The sequence below is a fragment of the Dendrobates tinctorius genome, unplaced genomic scaffold (assembly GCF_039654945.1).
Source record: "Dendrobates tinctorius isolate UK_male_01 unplaced genomic scaffold, ASM3965494v1 ptg000032l, whole genome shotgun sequence".
Taxonomy (NCBI): Eukaryota; Metazoa; Chordata; class Amphibia; order Anura; family Dendrobatidae; genus Dendrobates; species Dendrobates tinctorius.
Genome location: NW_027361700.1, coordinates 10655880 through 10677528, shown reverse-complemented (window position 1 = coordinate 10677528; position 21649 = coordinate 10655880). Strand labels below are relative to the sequence as shown.

At 41.0% G+C, this 21649-nt stretch overlaps 1 protein-coding gene across 1 annotated transcript in view; it reads right to left on the bottom strand.

Annotated features, from left to right (window-relative positions):
- Positions 1-235: 235 nt before the first annotated feature.
- The window catches only part of MATN4 (matrilin 4), a 36354-nt gene continuing 14940 nt past the window's right edge, over positions 236-21649 (bottom strand). Inside the window, exons 6-12 of the mRNA XM_073572383.1 lie at positions 19592-19714; positions 14366-14488; positions 11619-11741; positions 8687-9091; positions 8343-8495; positions 7359-7463; positions 236-544 (exon numbers count right to left, since the gene is read on the bottom strand). Of these exons, the coding sequence (XP_073428484.1) occupies positions 486-544; positions 7359-7463; positions 8343-8495; positions 8687-9091; positions 11619-11741; positions 14366-14488; positions 19592-19714 (1091 nt within the window). The 3' untranslated portion in view covers positions 236-485. The remainder of the gene's footprint in view (positions 545-7358; positions 7464-8342; positions 8496-8686; positions 9092-11618; positions 11742-14365; positions 14489-19591; positions 19715-21649) is intronic.

The window sequence follows — 21649 nt, the reverse complement described above, 5'->3', positions numbered from 1 at the left end:
CTGTTACCATGAGATATGATTCATTTTGTTTAGTTTTATTAAAAAGTTAAACCAAAAAATTAAATAAAAAATACCTCCTAATGCTCTATACCAGGGTTCCCCAACTCCAGTCCTCAAGACCCACCAACAGATCATGTTTTCAGGATTTCCTTTGTATTACACAGGTGAAGCAATTATCACCTGAGCAATACTAAGGAAATCCTGAAAACATGATCTGTTGGTGGGCCTTGAGGACTGGAGTTGGGAAACTCTGCTCTATACCACTAGCATGGTTCCCATTTCCTACAGAAGAAAACAGTAAAATCATTATAATAATAAACAACAATCTATTCACATTTATTTATATATAGATAGTTTTACAGCTCTGCTTGGCATGCCAGTCTATGCCTCCAGAAAGGGATTACAAAATAATACCATGTGACAACAAAAAGTCACATAGATCTCTTCATAGCTTCTTCAGTTTTGTTTTTTCTTTACAAGCATCTTCATTTCTTATCAGCCAGCTGGTTTTCCAGGGATTCAAGTCTTGCTGTCAGCTGAGCTAGTAAAGAACATTAAGGGAAATTTATAGGATATTGGACAATTGTTTATAAGTGCTTTAGATTCCATCATATTTAAAAGGAAATGCATATATCATTCTCTTTTTCACTAAAATGAACCATGACCAATAGAGGAACCTGACTCACATATCAATGGGGTCTGTGGGGCGCTGCTGGTTTCCGTCCAGGAGCAATTCATCTGGAACATTCATGTGAACAGTATCTTACTAGGTAACAAGTGGAAAACATAAAGATGAAAGTCTACAAGTTGAGGTTCTACGCTTGCTCTACACTTAAATGAGTTATGCCAAGAACAACATTTATTACCAATTTGCATGTGGTTGGACCCCCAGCGACCATATACTAACCCCTTAACCCCCCAGGGTGGTTTGCACGTTAATGAACGAGCCAATTTTTACAATTCTGACCACTATGACTTTATGAGGTCATAACTCTGGAACGCTTCCATGGATCTCGGTGATTCTGACATTGTTTTCTCGTGACATATTGTACTTCATATTAGTGGTAAAATTTAATTGATATAACTTGCGTTTATTTGTGAAAAAAATGGAAATTTGGCGAAAATTTCATAATATTCCAACTTTGAATTTTTATGCCCTTAAATCACAGAAATATGGCACACAAAAAACTTAATAAGTAACATTTTACACATGTTTACTTTACATCAGCACAATTTGGGAACCAAATTTTTCTTTTTGTTAGGAAGTTATAAGGGTTAAAAGTTGACCAGCGATTTCTCATTTTTACAACTCCATTTTATTTTTAGGGACCACATCACATTTGAAGTCACTTTGAGGGGTCTATATGATAGAAAATACCCAAAAGTGACACCATTCAATAAACTGCACTCCTCAAGGTGCTCCAAACCACATTCAAGAAGTTTATTAACCCTTCAGGTGCTTCACAAGAATTTTTTGAATGTTTAAAAAAATGTACATTTAACTTTTTTTCATAAAAAAAAATTACTTCAGGTACAATTTTTTTAATGTAACAAGGGTAACAGGAGAAATTGGACTGCAAAAGTTATTGTGCAATTTGTCCTGAGTACGCTGATACCTGATATGTGGAGGGTAGCCACTGTTTCGGCGCATGGCAGAGCTCGGAAGGGGACGAGTGACGTTTGACTTTTTCAACGCAAAATTGGCTGGAATTGAGATCGGGTGCCATGTCACGTTAGGAGAGCCCCTGATATGCCAAAACAGTGGAACCCCCCACAAATGACACCATTTTGGAAACCAGATCCCCCCAAGGAACTTATCTAGATGTGTGGTGAGAACTTTGAACCCCCAAGGGCTTCACAGAAGTTTATAACGTACAGCTGTACAATTAAAAAATCATATTTTTCCCACAAAAATGATCTTTTCACCCCCAATTTTTATTTTCCCAAGGGTAACAGGACCCCAAAAGTTATTGTGCAATTTGTCCTGAGTATGCTGATACCCCATATGTGGGGGTAAACGACTATTTGGGCGCATGGCAGAAATCGGAAGGGAAGCAGCGCCATTTTACTTTTTTGGCTGAAATTGAGATCGGACGCCATGTCGCATTTGGAAAGCCCCTGATGTGCCAAAACAGTGGAAACCCCCCCAAATGTCACCATTTTGGAAACTAGAACCCCCATGGAACTTATCTAGATGTGTGGTGAGAACTTTGAACCCCAAAGGGCTTCACAGAAGTTTATAATGTACAGCCGTATAATTAAAAAATCATATTTTTTCCAAAAAATGATCTTTTCACCCCCAATTTTTATTTTCCCAAGGGTAACAGGAACCCAAAAGTTATTGTACAATTTGTCATGAGTACGCTGATACCCCATATAGCGGAGTAAATGACTATTTGGGCACATGGCAGAGCTCGGAAGGGAAGCAGCGCCATTTGACTTTTTTGGCTGGAATTGATATCGGATGCCATGCCGCTTTTGGAAAGCCCCTGCTGTGCCAAAACAGTAGAAACCCCCCACAAATGACACCATGTTGGAAACTAGAGCCCCCAAGGAACTTATCTAGATGTGTGGTGAGCACGTTGAACACCCAAATGCTTCACAGAAGTTTACAACACCCAGGCGTGAAAATAAAAAAAAATCATATTTTTTCCACAAACATGATCTTTTAGTCCCCAATTTTTTTATTTTCCCAAAGGTAAGAGGAGAAATTGGACCTCAAAAGTTGTTGTCTAATTTGTCCTGAGTACGTTGATATCCCAAATGTGGGAGAAAACTACTGTATGGGCACGGAAGGGAAGTAATGATGTTTTGGAATGCAGACTTTAATGGAATGGTTTGCGGGTGTCATGTTGCCTTTGGAGTGCCCCTGATGTGCCTAAACTGTGGAAACCCCCCACAAGTGACCCCATTATGGAAACTAGACACCCCAAGAAACTTATCTAGATGTGTGGTGAGCATTTTGAACCCCCAATTGCTTCACAGAAGTTTATAACGCCCGGGCGTGAAAATAAAAAAATCATATTTTTCCACAAACATGATCTTTTAGTCCCCAATTTTTTTTCCCAAGGGTAACAGGAGAAATTGGAACCCAAAAGTTGTTGTCCAATTTGTCCTGAGTATGCTGATATCCCATATGCAGGAGAAAACTACTGTATGCGCACATGTCGGGGCTTGGAAGGGAAGCAGTGACGTTTTGGAATGCACTTTGATGGAATGGTCTGCGGGTATCATGTCACGTTTGGAGAGCCTCTGATGTGCCTAAACTGTTGAAATCCCCCACAAGTGACCCCATTTTGGAAATTATACCCCCCAAGGAACTTATCTAGATGTGTGGTGAGCACTTTGAACCCCCAAGTGCTTCACAGAGGTTTATAACGTAGAACCATAAAAATAAAAAAATTATATTTTTTTTTCCACAAAAATAATATTTTTGCCTCCAATTTTTTATTTTCCCAAGGGTAACAGGAGAAATTGGACCCCAAAAGTTGTTGTGCAATTTGTCCTGTTTAGGCTGATACCCCATATGTGGAAGGGAGCTTGGAAGGGAAGGAGCACCATTTGACTTTTTCAACGCAGAATTGGCTGGAATTGAGATCAGACACCATGTTGCATTTGGAGAGCACCAGATGTGCCTAAACAGTGGAAACCCCCCAATTCTAACTCCAACCCTAACCCCAACACACCCCTAACCGTAATCTCAGCCCTAACCCTTGCCCTAATGGGAAAATGGACATAAATACATTTTTTAAAAATTTTATTATGTTTCCCTAACTAAGGGGGTGATAAAGGGGGTTTTGATTTACTATTTATAGTGGGTTTTCATGTTTGACAACTGTCATACGCTAAAAGACGCTTTTTATTGTAAAAATAGTTTTTGCATCATCACATTTTGAGAGCTATAATTTTTACATATTTTGACCCACTGAGTCATGTGAGGTCTTATTTTTTGCGGGACGAGTTGACATTTTTATTGGTACCATTTTCGGGCACGTGACTTTTTTTGATCGCTTTTTATTCCGATTTTTGGGACGCAGAATGAACAAAAACCAGCATTTCATGAATTTCTTTTGGGGGGTGTGTTTACACCGTTCCGCATGTGGTAAAATTGATAAAGCGGTTTTATTCTTCGGGTCAGTACGAGTACAGCGATACCTCATTTATGTCTTTTTTTATGTTTTGGCGCTTTTATGCAATGAAAACAATTTTATATAAAAAATAATTATTTTTGCATCGCTTTATTCTGCGAGGTATAACTTTTTTATTTTGTCGCTGAAGACGCTGTGGGGTGGCTCATTTTGTGGGACAAGATGACATTTTCAGCGATGCCATGATAATTTATATCCGTCTTTTTGATCGCGCGTTATGGCACTTTTTGCTCGGTGGTATGATGATAAAGCATTGTTTTTTGCTTTGTTTTTTATTTTTATTTTTTAAGGAGTTCACTAAAGGGGGTAACTAGTGGGACAGTTTTATAGGGCAGGTCATTATGGACGTGACGATACTAAATGTGTACTTTTGTTGTTTTTCTTATTTCCAAAAAATGAATTTATTAGGGATTTTTTTTTTTTTTAAATTTATGTAGTGATTTTTTATAAATTATTTTTACACTTTTTTTTAACTTTATTAATTTTTCCCCGGGGGGAGGAAATTACTGTGAAGTATCTGATCGCTGATCTGACACTTCATAAAGCGCTGTGTCAGATCAGCGATCTGACAGGCGCTGCACAGGCTTCCTCGTGCCTACTTTCAGCAGGCACTGAGGAAGCCACCTCCCTGCAGGCCCCCGAAGGCCCCCGCGGCCATCTTGGATCCGGGGACCTGCAGGGAAGGAGACCCTCCGAGCAGCACAGCGCATCGCGCTGCTCGGGGGGGCTCAGAGGAGCACGGAGGGAGCCCCCTCCCTGCCGATGCTTCCCTAATCCCCCGGTACACTGCAATCATGTTTGATCGCAGTGTGCCAGGGGTTAACGTGCCGGGGTGACGGTTCATAACCGCCCCTGACACATAGTGACTGGTGTCAGCTGTGATAATCAGCTGACATCTGGCCGTGATCAGCAGCGCTCCCCCCGGTGGTGCCGCTGATCGCGATGACATACTATCCCGTCCCCAGACATAGGTGCTCGGGTACCGTGGACGGGATAGGATTTCAAAAAGGGGTTAATCTCCTACTGAAATAAGGATGTGGAATAAACATCTTTGTGGAATAACCACTTTAAGATAATTGTCAACATGTATCTCTCCTGCATCCTTGAGTTTGTATGTTTTTTCAATGGATAAAGAGAAATAGACTACATGCTCAAATTTGCCCGAGAGTTGCTATACTGATTTTACATTGCCAAAAGAGTATTGTGCATGGCCAGTGTCAGACTAGGATGCAAAGGACCCACCAGTAATATTGATTCTGAGGGCCATTGTTCAGTTACGTGCAAATATTACATTAACCTCACTCATAAATTCTATTCTGCTTCTATATAATAGTGAACTGGGTAGTTTTATAAATGAATGATGATATATTGTCTTTATCTGTACATAATGAAACAAGTGTATTGTGCCAACCACTGCTCATGGGTGTGTGTGTGTGTAGTAGCACACTCCTGTACACATGCCCACTGGGGGTTTCACCAGTTCCCATGGGCCAATCTGTGCTTCTTTTACATGGATCCAATTGGATATATGCAAAATAGTCTCCAGGCATGCTGGAGCATCATAATATGCTAGTGTCACATCTCCACTAGGACCTGATCCTCTGAACTGTGCTTCTTTCACCAGGTGCCACTGTATTCATTCTGCAGGTGGCACAGGTGATAAAAGGGTGCCTCAACGAGAAGCTCTGGATGGCACATGTGGCACCCCAGGAGTCACAGTGACATTGCCTCCCTCACAGGGAGTAATGTTATGCCTGGAAGCAAGGAGGGGTCCCCATACCAGGTGTCAGTAAGAGAGAAGTCAAGCAGAACCTGGGGACTGGAGCTGTGATTAAACTCGCCCCAGAGCTGAGCGCTATGAACCGGATACAGGAGTCCGTGGTTGCGTGGGTACTGAAATCCTGGCAGCTAAATCCAGAGGGCAGGGGACTGCAGGTCTCCTGGCCCGATCTAATACCCAGTGGCACAGCAGCATACCAGAGCCTGGAGCCGACACAAAGGAGCAGCACCTGTGATAGGCTCGAGCTGCCTGCATGCGGGCAACGGTTTGTTTTTAAAAATAGAGAGAGACAGTTAGCAGCAGGAACAAAATAGGAGAGAGGAGGTGGCGCTCCTGGTGTGATACCCGGTGGTCAAATAGAGAAGGTTAGGAACAAAGTACACTAACCTGCCGTGGATATGCTGCTGGAGGATGAGCTGCTAGGCAGCAAAGAAAAAGGGACGACAGCGCAGAAGGAAAGCCTCCGTACCTACCTGGACAGGTGTATCCAAAATTACTTCCAGGCTGTCCGGCTCTCCAATACGATCTGTTAACAGTGCCCCGGTCTGTACTATCAACCATCAGGTAAAGGGAAAGAAAACTACAGTCCTTCTGTCCTCCATTGATCTCTTGAGCCCTGAGTCCTGCACCACAAGGTACACAAAGCCTGACATAAACGGAACCGGTAGCCCTGGGGGCCAGCTCCATCTGTAGGGAGCAGAACCATCCCAGCTGCGTCACCATCAGCCCCAGTGGTCTCCTTTAGCAGTGTCGGCCATCCGTTGCCGAACACAGGTGGCGTCACGTTAAATATATACATATTCCCCATTTTACGGCACAGCCAGGGCCTCGGAGTCGGGTCACGGCCCCGTAACTTCCGCAAAGAACTGTAACCCGGTTCTGAGTACCCCACAGCCCTGGTGGGCGTGTCACACAGCTCTGCCAAGCCACTAAGATTAAGTTGACTTGGACCTGCAGTGCTGTCCTGTCTGACACTTTGGCTGTGTGTGCTGTTCTGCTAGAGTTATCAGCTCCCTGCTATTGGAAAGCACCACACTCTACTTAAGTTCCCAGCTTACTGCAGGAAGCTTCCAGATATAGCCTTGTGTTCCTCTGGTTTAGTTCAGCTCCTGTCTAATGTATTTGTTTCATGTTTTGACCTCTTGTTTTGCTAACTATTCTTGAGTCTTCTGATTTTGCACTTTCTCTGCTCTCTTGGTTTGTACTTGGCTACCTCACCACTCCTGCCAGTCTGTATCATCGAACAGAAGCTGCCTCTGTGGCCCTTGCCCAGGGAACCTTGTGTAAGTCCAGAACCCTGTACAGGGGTTAAAGGGTGAAGGTCAGGGCAACTCCTGGGATCTTCTATACTGAGTGGCTTGCACCAAGCCATTTTTACCTTCACCTGTATTTAGAATGAATATTATAATACTAGAATATAGAAAGGATATGTTTGTCTGCCAGGTTTCCTAGCGTCGTGAGGGTATTTGTCTGGAAACTGACGAGATGCTCACAGTCACAGGGGTTCTTAAACTCTGTCTCTCCCTTTATCTCCTCTGCAAATACAAAGTATAATTTCTTTACTATTATGCTTCATTAATAAAACAAAATTCATGCAGAAAACTGTTCCTCGGTCCCTAAAGAGAACATTTGTATTATAAAAGGGATCCTTAGACATATTCCTGTCTAAGTAAATCTTATCAAAAAGTCGGTCCTGTTGCAACTAGGCTAAATCACCTCAGGCAGACGTGTTATCTGTGTGCCTGAGCTAGAGAGAGAAATACTGTAGATTCAGTATGATAAAGATAATATTATAGACATACTATATTACGTATTACTAATATGTATAGATTTTCTGGCTCAGGATGTTATGCTAAAAGAGTTGTCCAAGAGTAGAAAAGGGTTGTGCTTCTTTTGCATAAACAGCATCTCTCTTGTCAATATGTCGTGTTTGGTTTTGCAGCTCATCCTCATTTAGAGGTAGTCTGTCTGCTCAAAATGACTGTCAACGCTAAGCACGAGGCTTCAGTGCTCCCTGGCCAAGCAGTTCAGAGCCCCTTTCAACCCACTTATATTTTACCTTTCTCCAACTTTCTCTGATTTCTGTAAAGCCAGAGCTGTCAATCAATCAAGGAAGAGGAGTGCGGAGATGCAAAACTAGTAAGTGGGAAGGTGCACTGAACTGTTTAGTCACACCAAGGGTGAATCAAGTGCCTCTTTTGGTTTTCACAGTCATTTTGTACTGACAGACTCACGTTAAGTGAATGAGTTTGAAAGTAGTCTATGAACAATGGTGACGTTGTTTCCATCATCGGACTGCGGGAGAGGGTCCATAAGCCTCTTTAACACATGTTAGTTGATGTCAGCAAATGATAATCATAATTTACATTTTACACACCATAGGAAGAGAAACCTCTCTAGTCTGTACATCTTACCTGGGCAAATATTAAGTTTTAGGTCTTCAGCAATTACATTCATCGTAGTAAAGTCAGCTGTGTAGAAGGAATGCTTGTTCACAGGATCTGATGCAATTTCATTGAGTTCATCTTCAACTGCTTTCCCAACACCCACAGCATACATAGTAATTCCTGAAACCCAGAATGTAGAAAATGTACTAACACATACAGTAGCACAGTCCCTGCACCATGTGAAATTTTGCAAATCCATGTGATTCAATCTTGATTGATTTTGTGTCAGTTAAAGCATCTTAGTACTTACATTAAGTCAAATATACTGTAGGTCGCACATTATGTTTCCCAAACATTTTGTCTTCTCTTACCTGCTTCCTTGGCTTTTTTGGCCCATTCAGAGATGTCATCTTGGGAACGACCATCAGTGAACACCAAACCTATTTTAGGGACATTTGGCCTGGCACCTTCCTGCTGAGAGAAGCTATGCTCAACCATATGTTTCAAAGCCAGCCCGGTCATGGTGCCCTTCTCCATGTAAGCGATGTTATTTACAGCATTCTTGATATCCTTAGCAGTTTTAAACTGGTTCAATGAAAACTCAGTGCGCACACGGCTAGAGTACTGAACAAGGCCAACATGTGTGCCATGGGCAGAAACATCCAAGGTATCGACGATCTTAATCACAAACTGCTTCACAAGCTCGAAGTTCTGGGGTCTAACACTTTTAGAACCATCAATCACAAATACCAAATCGACGTATCCAGTGGAGCATTCTAGAAAACAGAAAATCATGCCATTATTACACTATATTACTCAAATGAGCCTTCAAAAAAGACCAATCACTTTTGGAGTGCATTGGAGATGTTGAGTCGGGGGAAAGGATGGCTATAATAAACTCCACTGAGCAATTTAGAAGAAATAAGACACACTTTTACTAACCCCTTTATTAAAGTGTAAAGTAAGACGTATAGATAGTTGGCAAAAGGAGGATTTTTGTTAGGCACACTAATACATTTGGAATAGCTGGAAATATTAATCAATTTGTTTTGAAACAGGAGACTCTTAAAGAGAATTTGTCATCAAATATACCATCTCTAAATATAACAATAGCTGTCTACAAGTCTCCATTTCTGAAATGGTCCTTAGAGCATAAAATAAAAATTGTCATAAACATAGCGAGCACTACCTTTAAAGAGTCAAGAGGTGGTCCTGGTCTTCTCCAGAGCCATATGTTCCTACCACTACAAAGCAGCTCCAGCGCATATAAAGCCGAGCCCAGTACATCTTACTTCACTGTCCGTGTGCCAGATTCCATTGGAGCTACATTTTAATGCCAAGACTGTGTCACTCCAGAGGAAACTGGGATGGATTTCTCTCTCTGCTTCTCAATTTCTCTTCTCGATCTCTGACGATATCTCTCTCAGTTTCTCTCTCTCAAGCTCTCTCTCGATGTCTCTCTCGCTCGATCTCTCTCTTTCTCACTCAATCTCTCTCCCTTTCTCTCCCGCTCTATACTGTATATACAGTGGGGCAAAAAAGTATTTAGTCAGTCAGCAATAGTGCAAGTTCCACCACTTAAAAAGATGAGAGGCGTCTGTAATTTACATCATAGGTAGACCTCAACTATGGGAGACAAACTGAGAAAAAAAAATCCAGAAAATCACATTGTCTGTTTTTTTTTTCATTTTATTTGCATATTATGGTGGAAAATAAGTATTTGGTCAGAAACAAGCAATCAAGATTTCTGGCTCTCACAGACCTGTAACTTCTTCTTTAAGAGTCTCCTCTTTCCTCCACTCATTACCTGTAGTAATGGCACCTGTTTAAACTTGTTATCAGTATAAAAAGACACCTGTGCACACCCTCAAACAGTCTGACTCCAAACTCCACTATGGTGAAGACCAAAGAGCTGTCAAAGGACACCAGAAACAAAATTGTAGCCCTGCACCAGGCTGGGAAGACTGAATCTGCAATAGCCAACCAGCTTGGAGTGAAGAAATCAACTGTGGGAGCAATAATTAGAAAATGGAAGACATTCAAGACCACTGATAATCTCCCTCGATCTGGTGCTCCACGCAAAATCCCACCCCGTGGGGTCAGAATGATCACAAGAACGGTGAGCAAAAATCCCAGAACCACGCGGGGGGACCTAGTGAATGAACTGCAGAGAGCTGGGACCAATGTAACAAGGCCTACCATAAGTAACACACTACGCCACCATGGACTCAGATCCTGCAGTGCCAGACGTGTCCCACTGCTTAAGCCTGTACATGTCCGGGCCCATCTGAAGTTTGCTAGAGAGCATTTGGATGATCCAGAGGAGTTTTGGGAGAATGTCCTATGGTCTGATGAAACCAAACTGGAACTGTTTGGTAGAAACACAACTTGTCGTGTTTGGAGGAAAAAGAATACTGAGTTGCATCCATCAAACACCATACCTACTGTAAAGCATGGTGGTGGAAACATCATGCTTTGGGTCTGTTTCTCTGCAAAGGGGCCAGGACGACTGATCCGGGTACATGAAAGAATGAATGGGGCCATGTATCGTGAGATTTTGAGTGCAAACCTCCTTCCATCAGCAAGGGCATTGATGATGAAACGTGGCTGGGTCTTTCAACATGACAATGATCCAAAGCACACCGCCAGGGCAACGAAGGAGTGGCTTCGTAAGAAGCATTTCAAGGTCCTGGAGTGGCCTAGCCAGTCTCCAGATCTCAACCCTATAGAAAACCTTTGGAGGGAGTTGAAAGTCCGTGTTGCCAAGCGAAAAGCCAAAAACATCACTGCTCTAGAGGAGATCTGCATGGAGGAATGGGCCAACATACCAACAACAGTGTGTGGCAACCTTGTGAAGACTTACAGAAAACGTTTGACCTCTGTCATTGCCAACAAAGGATATATCACAAAGTATTGAGATGAAATTTAGTTGAGGTCTACCTATGATGTAAATTACAGACGCCTCTCATCTTTTTAAGAGGTGGAACTTGCACTATTGCTGACTGACTAAATACTTTTTTGCCCCACTGTATATGTCAAAGTGACAATAGTTCTAATGTCCATATGTATAGTTAACTCTTCATCTACCGCAGATAGTAATTTAGCTAACACCCTTAAATCCTTTTGCGAAAATTAAATCTCTACTATGGATTATATATAAATTACTCTCTTTGGTGGAGGAAGAGTTAGCTAGTTAGCTATACGTATGGTCGGTACAAGTAGTGTGATGTTGACTTATTGTTCTCTCTTTGTAAAGTATATATATCATTACAGACAACATGCACCTGGCACATGAATACTCACTATTGCAGGTTTTTCCATCTGCTTGCAGTTCTTGTCCCTCTGGACAAATGCAGTGGTATGATCCAGGTGTGCTGACACACTTAAATTCACAGCCATGATCCACAATATTGCACATGTCAGTAGCTGAAAGTATATTAGAAATTACAATACAGATTGTAATTGTCCATGGAGAAGAGAAAACATTGATGTTATTTTCTTGGCATGCAATATCGCTTTTTTGATCCGAGCCCTTTTGAAAAATTAAAATTGTATAATAGTTATGCATAGTGGTCATGTGTTCATTCTCACTGGGTAGATTATTATAGTAACGCTCTGTTCACACTGTATTCATGGCTTACATTTGCATCCGGCATCCATGTTTACAAACTGGCATTGGACTTAAGCCATCAATATATTCAAAGTAACATAGGTCTGCCATTGAGTCTCATTGTAAAAAAGATAACATGGTAATACTGTATGTTTTTGATGGGATCCCCTTGTATTGAAGAGCATAGTTAACTATACTTTTCGCTACAGTTGCAAAGGTATACTGACCTATGGTGGTCAAATATGTTTGGTAAAGACAGTTTATGGGCACATTGGTATACTATATATGTAAAATGAACATAGCTTTGCAGAATATTGCCTTCTTGTCCTTTACATGTTTCTACATATGGTGGTCTTCATGGATAAAAAGGAGATTTTACCTTGGGCTTCTAGAAATATGGAAGACTAATCATCCTTTGAAACAGGGTGAATGATTCTCCGTGCATTGTGTCATTTATTATTAAGGAAAGTTGGCTAAGATGTCTACAGAAGTGGTTACTCTCTTTCAGAAGTGACTAAACAGGAAATACCAGGCTTGCAAACCATGAACGTGAAGGATGATATTCATAAACTGAAGAAATGAAAACAGAGGCTAAAACAATTATTTTGCATTCTTCACATTGAAACTTTTTCTTGTTGGAGCAAACCATTCTGTTTATGGAGTGTATTAACTTCTGTATCGTCTCCAGTCTGAAATTAAATATGGAACTTTAACTACTGTTCTCATGATTTCCTGCCCGAACGGCCCTAGACTGTAAATCCTGCCAAGAAAAATTACATTGAGCACTTATCAAAGCCATAAGGTCTCACAACTGGAGAGGGACATAACGAAAGAGTATGGGAATTTCTGTATAAACAAATGATGGCTAATGATAATCTCGCTATCGATTGACTGACGGAGGTTTGTGAAAAACAAATTTTCAATGGTCTAAGATCATAAATAAGCAAATTTATCAGAATACTATCATAGGTTATAGAAAATGCCATAACCAACTTTTTTAACCTCCTAAGTAGCTTCTTAACAAAATAATCATTAATCAAATTATATTTATTTTAATGTGATATCGACTCTCTGTACTTAGATTATATAAACAAGAAGCAACTTTGATATTTGAGGTGATGAACAATTAAGATGCCTAAGGAAACTGAAAATGAGGGAGTCAATCAAATATCTGTATACACAGTATGGCTTTAAGATCACTAGATGGCCATAGAGAAATAATTCCCAACATTTTCACCACAGCTAAACCACTGCCAAAAATGCTCTCCTCACAGGAAATTGATCTTTGTGAGGAACCCCTACTACAATACCAACCATAAAGTAAAAGTGGCATCAATTGCTGTAGCTGTTTTCTGAGGAACACCCAAGTTAGAAATCCTAGTTAGGAAACACCTTTAATAAAGCCTCTATTGACGGCCAGCCATTGAAAGATAGAAACTTGAAGATTATTGTAAGCAGCCTACATGTACCGAGATATATATCAAACTTGGAAACTCTCCTCAAACACGTGGAAGGCTCCTGGGAAAAAAAGTAGAGCTGCTGGACAGTGAAAGGAGTTGACAAATCACCTACAAATCACAGGAGTCTCCCAGAACCTCCTGAGAACCAGTGCTCTCTACTGGTTTCTTGTTCCCAGTGCCAGGATGCTGCAGCATCAGACTGACCCTGGTATCCATATGCACAGGGGGCAAAGTCTATAAAAGGGGTGTTGTATGCAAAAAATGTTTTTGGATAGTGCGCTGAGTCTTCTACCAGACCATTTCAAACAGTTGACCGGTATGGTGTAATTGAGAAATATTTCCATCTTTAAGACAGTCATGGTTACAGATCATAAGTCTACATGAATTCTAAAATGAAGACAAGCTCCATGGGGATGATGTCCTCCTAAATCCTGTTACTAGACAATTTATTATTTATTATGAAACCTGAAATGAACATATTAATATACTAAAGAAGGCAACACAGCACTTATTTTCTTCCTGGAATGATAATATCATGATAATGTTAGGTGAATGTAAGGTGAGTACAAATGATAAATGCAAATCAGAAAAAATATTTTGTGAACCCTTGTCTTCTATGACAGAATCTGAAAAATAGACATCCTTTGCCATGGAGTTACACATGTCCTGCATGTGAATGGTTTCACCAATAATATGGAGTCCAAACCACTCTGAAAAATGGATTCATAGTAATGTATCTACATACTGCACCTGTATGAACAGAAGAAGTCATTGGGAACATTTTTGACTTGGGTAGGGAGCAGTAAATTTAACAGCTTTGTGATAAGTGGTTGATATTCACCAATTTATCAACCGCCCTTATGGCTATTTTCCACCATATAATTATTAATGAAGAAATTAATCAAGGACACATATGGAATCAACAAAGGTGACCCATTTGGGAACACCCATAATGTGACGGGACTTTACATTCCACTTACACAGACATGTCTTGCCATCGCTCTGAAGAGTGTAGCCCTCATTACAGCGGCAGTAATAGCCATTCAGGATACCCACACACTCATGCTGACAGCTGTGATTCCCATATGAACAGTAGTCAATCACTACAATCCAGAAGACAGATATTAATAATACACAGTTATGTGACTTGGATCCCTCAAACCCCATCAAATTATTTGTAATAATGTCTTCACAGTATCTGCAGGAATGTAAGACATTTTAGATTATTTGATGTTTCAGAAAGGAATCTTTGTGGAAAAAGGTCAGGAAAATGAGGTAGTTTTAGCTCCAGTTGGATCAACATGAAAGTTGATTTCATTATTGTTTTAATGACACAAGCACCGGTATCTAGTTCAGACAGATCTTTCATGCAGGATTCAAATAAAAGCCCCTTGTTGTCTTTATGGGATTTCTTCAGTTTCATAATCAAGACCAGAAAAATGCTGTCTGTGAAGAGTCACTTGACTATAACATCAACTTACTAATCAAAAGCACAACATAAAAGTGTACCAACAACAACACTGGGATTAAGAAAAGACTAGGAATTTTGGGGGGCTCGGTTCTCAGGTTTGTCTTAAGTGGAAGCATTATGGTGGTCACATGAAGGCTGGTTCTGTCAGATAGTTATCAACTGATTTGCTCATCTATGTAAGTCTCCAGTATTATAAAAGATAGATGGAGAATACAGCAATGACAGCACTGGGTAAGGGACAAAACCTCATGTACCATACCAGTTAACTTACCATTGAAGAGAAAACAAATGTGAACCCAAAATACAAATATAATTCCTATGAAAGCAATCCCATTTCCAGAAAGTTCTCTGATTTTTTTTGATGCAACCCTGTCTAAACTTTTCCTCTTGCCCAAGATTGATGGATCTTCCTTGATTAGGCAACTGTCTTATTCACATGCGGAGTACATGAACAAGGACTTTGCCGACAGAAGGGAGAGTACCATAAATCCACAGAACTTGAAACTCCCGGTAAACATGTGAGATTCTAGCACAGGACGCAGTAATGTTTCAATAACGTGGAACTATCAATCAAAAGTAAAGGAGTGGCAATAGGCAAAGGTTGACAACAGAGAATAAAATCACTTGCCAGGATTGGGATTGACTTCAAACCATTTTGTGAATTTTTTTTGTATATTAATCAATATTATATTTTTTGTCTCCTACTCAGCATTGACAAACTCGGGATAAAACAAACTATAGATACCCATACAAATTAGACAAATGATAACAATAATCTAATGCAAACTGGGCATCCTGGCAGTCCTTCACTGGCAAGTATCAGGGAGGCTAATTCTAGCATATGAGGTTTTTACTTGTATAATCCTTTGTTTTGTTGGAAGACAAGCCATTATTAGCAATGTCGGGCAATGGCTTGTCTCCCTCTTTCTATTGGGTAAAGTTGAGTGTATATTTTTTAAGAGGGTAAAGGAACACAAACAAAAGAACATTTGCCTAAAAGTTACTTTATATGTTTAGCTAAGATTAGACATGACTTCAGGTAGACCACCCAGAGTTGACTACGTAAGTGGGTATGGCAGAAAGTAAATGATGCCTTTGCTAACATTTGAACAATAATTAAGCAAGTCCATATTTCAGAATAAGAAACACTGTTTTTGCTATTAGTGTAAATGTTCTTCCTTTTATTAATAGATGTGCTATATTATTCCATGCTTTTGAGTCAGCATTTTAGTCAAATAGTTCACAATGACCAACCATACAGTCAATCAAAGTATTGTCATATCTGATCCAGATCTTTGTAACTTGGTCTAAAAATTATCTCCATGGTTTTATAATGATCAGCCAACTAATGTAAGTGTGTAAGGCCGCACCATCAATGTCCTCCATGCTTTTTCTGCTATATACAGTGGGTATGGAAAGTATTCAGACCCCTTTCAATTTTTCACTCTTTGTTTCATTGCAGCCATTTGATAAATTCAAAAAAGTTCTTTTTTTCTCATTAATGTACATTCTGCACCCCATCTGGACTGAAAAAAACAGAAATGTAGAAATTTTTGCAAATTTAATAAAAAAGAAAAACTGAAATATCACATTGTCATAAGTATTCAGACGCTTTGCTCAGACACTCATATTTAAGTCACATGCTGTCCATTTCCTTGTGATCCTCCTTGAGATGGTCCTACTCCTCCAGTTTAATTAAACTGATAGGACTTGATTTGTAAAGGCACACCCCTGTCTATATAAGACCTCACAACTCACAGTGCATGTCAGACCAAATGAGAATCATGAGTTCAAATGAACTGGCTAAGGAGCTTAGAGACAGAATTGTGGCAAGGTTACAAAAGAATTTCTGCAGTACTCAAGGTTCGAAAGAGCACAGTGGCCTCCATAATCCTTAAATGGAAGAAGTTTGTGACCATCAGAAGTCTTCCTAGACCTGGTCGTCCAGCCAAACTGAGCAATCGTGGGAGAAGAGCCTTGGTGAGAGAGGTAAAGAAGAACCCCAAGATCACTGTGGATGAGCTCCACAGATGCAACAGGGAGATGGGAGAAAGTTGCACAAAGTCAACTATCACTGCAGCCCTCCACCAGTGGTGCCTTTATGCAGAGTGGCCCAACGGAAGCCTCTCATCAGAGCCAGACATATGAAAACCCCCATAGAGTTTGTTAAAAAACACATGAAGGACTCCCAGACTATGAGAAATAAGATTCTTTGGTCTGATGAGACTAAGATACAACTTTTTGGTGATAATTCTAAGAAGTATGGGTGGAGAAACCCAGGCACTGCTCATCACCTGCCTAATACAATCCCAACAGTGAAACATGGTGGTGACAGCATCATGCTCTGGGGGTGTTTTTCAGCTGAAGGGACAGGATGATTTGTTGCAATTGAAGGAAACATGAACGCGGCCAAATACAGAGATATCTTGGATGAAAACCTCTTCCAGAGTGCTCTGGATATCAGACTTAGCCAAAGGTTCACCTTCCAAAAAGACATTGACCCTAAGCACACAGCTAAAATAACAAAGGAGTGGCTTCAGAACAACTCTGTGACAATTCTTGACTGGCTCAGCCAGAGCCCTGACCTAAACCCAATTGAGCATCTCTGGAAAGACCTGAAAAGGGCTGCCAACCCATGTTCACCATGTAAGGGGAGGTCAGGACTGTAGTCATGGCCAGAGTCACTGAAGCATCTGTATCCTGATCTTCCCTCACAGAAAACTGTATTCCACTTCTCAGTGTACCTGCGTCTCCAGTTTCATTTCCCAGGCAGCGACGGTCCCTCTTCCAGGCGACCCCCAGTAATGGGAGACACAGTCCAGGATGACTTGAACATTCTCTTTACTTAATACTTCACACGTTACATCCACAGCTGGCACATCATGGAATTCACTGGTTTCCTCATCTTTCCCTCCTTTGCTGACGCTTCTATGTGAAACATGTCCGGGCCAGACTGTCTTAGACTGCTCCCCAGATCCTTTCTGGCCTAACCTCGCCATGATGACAATTCCTTCTGCCTGTTTCGCCCCAGACTCGAAATCATCAGCCACCCAGTTTGGTTGCCTCTGGAAAAGCATCCGGCCTATCTGTATGGTTCCCGTCGAAGCTCCAACTTTCTTCAACTTCTCTCTCCAACCGACTCCTGCCCTAAAGACATCTGCTCAGGCGATGAGTCGCCACATCATTCTTCTCTTGTACTGGCTGACTGCAATGATGCCCAGTGGTCATGGATAACGTGGGCTGCAGCTATTTAAAGTTGCGTGGCTGCCAGGCTGTCTGGGTCTATAGCCCATGTGGACACTTCAGGCACCCTGGCCTCGTCTGAATAAGCTTCACTAAGACTTGCAGCTTACCACCTGGCAGCTACTCCTACATTAACCCCCTACAACTTTACTATAAACTACACCTACAGTGCACACTAGTATGCCCCATCTAGTGGTTCCCGCAAGTACTACAATTACCCTTAGTTATAAAGAACTGCAAACTATAGTGCCCCCCTCTATTGTCCAAAGTGTGCAATAGACTTTCCCTACCAAATGAACATAAATACAATACTCAATATTACATAACAGGACATACAATGATAACACGTACAGGAATGCAACATCATTTACAAAGGTATACAAGGAATGGTAACACATATACAAATATGGCAGTACCATAAATGTGGACGGTAATACATACTGCTATGTAGCAGTACCTTCCGATATCGATAAAGGATATAATAACTAATAACACATTTAAGAACAACAGGAGGGAGGGGAGCAAGGTGGTAATTCTATCTCACCCCCTTACAACCATCCAACCTGACGGAACTGGAGAGGATCTGCAAGGAAGAATGGCAGAGGATCCCCAAATCCAGGTGTAAAAAGCTTGTTGCATCATTCCCAAGCAGGGCCGGACTGGCCATCTGACAATTGTGGCAAATTCCAGACGGGCCTGTCTGGTCATGGGCTGCCTGGTCTGCTACGTTGTTGGCAGAATCAATGTTCTCAAGACACCCATGCTGTTAAGAGTAGTGATGGAGCACAAAGTCGCTGACTCCGTCACTTACGCCAGCAGGCCACAGGTATCATTAGAAATATTGGTCCTGTAGTAAATCTTGCTTACCTCTATCCAGGGTATTATTAGTAATATATCCCATCTGGTGCTTGGGGACGGGGACAACATGGGCCTGTGTGATTTCAAATGCCAGGGCTGAATTTCAGCCCCAGTCCGAGCCTCTTCCCAAGAAGACTCATGGCTGTACTAGCTCAAAAGGGTACTTCTACTCAATACTGAGCAAAGGGTCTGACTACTTATGACCATGTGATATTTCAGTTTTTCTTTTTTAATACATTTGCAAAAATTTCTACATTTCTGTTTTTTTCAGTCAAGATGTGGTGTAGAATGTACAGAAAAAAAGGAACTTTTTTGAATTTACCAAATGGCTGCAATGAAACAAAGAGTGAAAAATTTAAAGGGGTCTGAATACTTTCTGTACCCATTGTACACCGTACACTATTTCCCAATGAACTGAAGCTCTGAAAATAAATTGTAATACTGTACATTACTCCTGAAACTCATACCTTTCCACAATAATTTACAGAGCACAAAGCAAAGTCATCGGCAATTAGTCGTACCCTTTTTATCTTAGTGGTTTTATGCTAGGAGGTAGATATATCACAAACAGAAGACAATGGATGCCACAAATTTTCTGAATATACATAAAATATTAATATAATGGTCTACTTACTTGTGCAAGTCTTTTTGTCACTGTTTAGCTGGAAGCCTGTACGACAGGCACAGGAATATGAGCCAAGGGAGCTAACACAGAGCTGTTCACAGCCGTGATTGCCTTGAGCACACAGGTCTACCACTAGGAAGAGATAATTCCAGATTAAAACCAATCCCATTCATTTCATTAGAGTTGAGCAGCAGTGCACGAGAATGGTCAGTACACAGGACATGGAGCTGTGGTATTTTAGCTGTCTAAATCCGTGGAGCTGCAAACAGCCGTTCTGTGGGGGTGCTGGGTTTTGGACCTCCACCTATTTGATATTGATCACATATTCAAAGAATAGCTCATCAATATTCAAATTCAGAAAAAAAACGTTTAAGAAATTAAAACCTCTATACTTCTAATAAATTGGTTTTGGTAATCCTCTGTATAAAATATGCCAATACCACAAATCAATCAACTTACACTACACTTTACATTAGACACGATAATGTGGAAGTATTAGTGGTGCACACCATTGTTTGTATGTGTGTATCCAGATTGCCAAATAAATATCATCACAACAAAAGCAAGAATCTCAAACATTGCAGCTATTATAATTATAATGCATTATGTTCAACTAAGAGGCTCATTGTAACTTACAAGAGTTGTACGTTAATTGGACAACCCCATCTTAAATACTGTAATATAGCGATATTCAACCTCCCGTTTCGGCACAGTTAGGATGATGTTGACTCCAGGTCTCCATGTGCTTGCATGACATTGTTGTGCTAAATGAGTGCTGCAGTCAATCAGCAGCCACTAATAACTTGCTTCACTCAAACTTCCCTCGGATTAAACTCGGACGCCCAAGAGAAGTGTGAGAACTGCAGCCTATTACAGTAGGCCTTCAGTACTGGCATCACTGAAATGGTGCATACTCTAAATACAACATTTGTATCATAGGTACACTTTAACTGTGAGAGACAGAATTTAAAAATAAAAAGCTCAAAATCACATTGTATAATATTAAAATAATTAATAATTTTATTGCATGAAATAAGTATTTGATCACCTACCAACCAAGGAGAACTCTATCTCTCACAGACATTTTAGAGTTTCTTTAAGAAACCCTCTTACTCTACGCTCATTACGTGTATTAATTACACCTGTTTGAAATCGTTACCTGTATAAAAGACAACTGTCCACTTAATCAGTCACACTCCAACCTCTTCACCATGGCCAAGACCAAAGAGCTGTCTTAGGACATCAGGGACAAAATTGCAGACCAGCACAATACTGGAATGGGCTACAGGACAATAGGCAAGCAGCTTACTGAGAAGGCAACAACTGTTGGCACAATTTTAGAAAATGGAAGAAGCACAAGATTTCTATCAATCTTCTTCGGTCTGGGGCTTCATGCAGGATCTCACCCTGTGGGGTAAGGATGATTCTGAGAAAGGTCAGGAATCAGCCCAGAATACATGGAATTACATAGTCAATCACCTAAAGAGAGCTGGGAGCACAGTCTCAAACATTACAGTTAGTAACGCACTACACCGTCATGGATTAAAATCCTGCAGGGCACGCAAGGTCCCCCTGCTCATGCCAGCACATGTCCAGGCCTGTTTGAAGTTTGCTGATGACAATCTGGATGATCCAGAGAAGGCATGGGAGAAAGTCATGTGGTCAGATGAGACAAAAATAGAACTTTTTGGTATGAACTCCACTCGTTGTGTTTGGAGAAATAAGAAGGATGAGTACAACCCCAAGAACATTGTCCCAACCGTGAAGCACAGTGGGGGGAAACATCATTGAAGGGAGGATGGATGTGGTCATGTATAGCGAGATTTTGACCAAAAACCTCCTTCCCTCAGTAAGAGCATTGAAGATGGGTCGTGGCTGGGTCTTCAGCATGACAATGACCCGAAACACACTAAAGAGTGGCTCCGTAAGAAGCATTTCAAGGCCCTGGAGTTGCCTAGCCAGTCTCCAGACCCGAACCCAATAAAAAATCTTTTAGGGGGAGCGGAAACTCAATGTTGAAAGATCTGAAGAAGATCTGCATGGAGGAATGGGCCAAAACATCGTGTC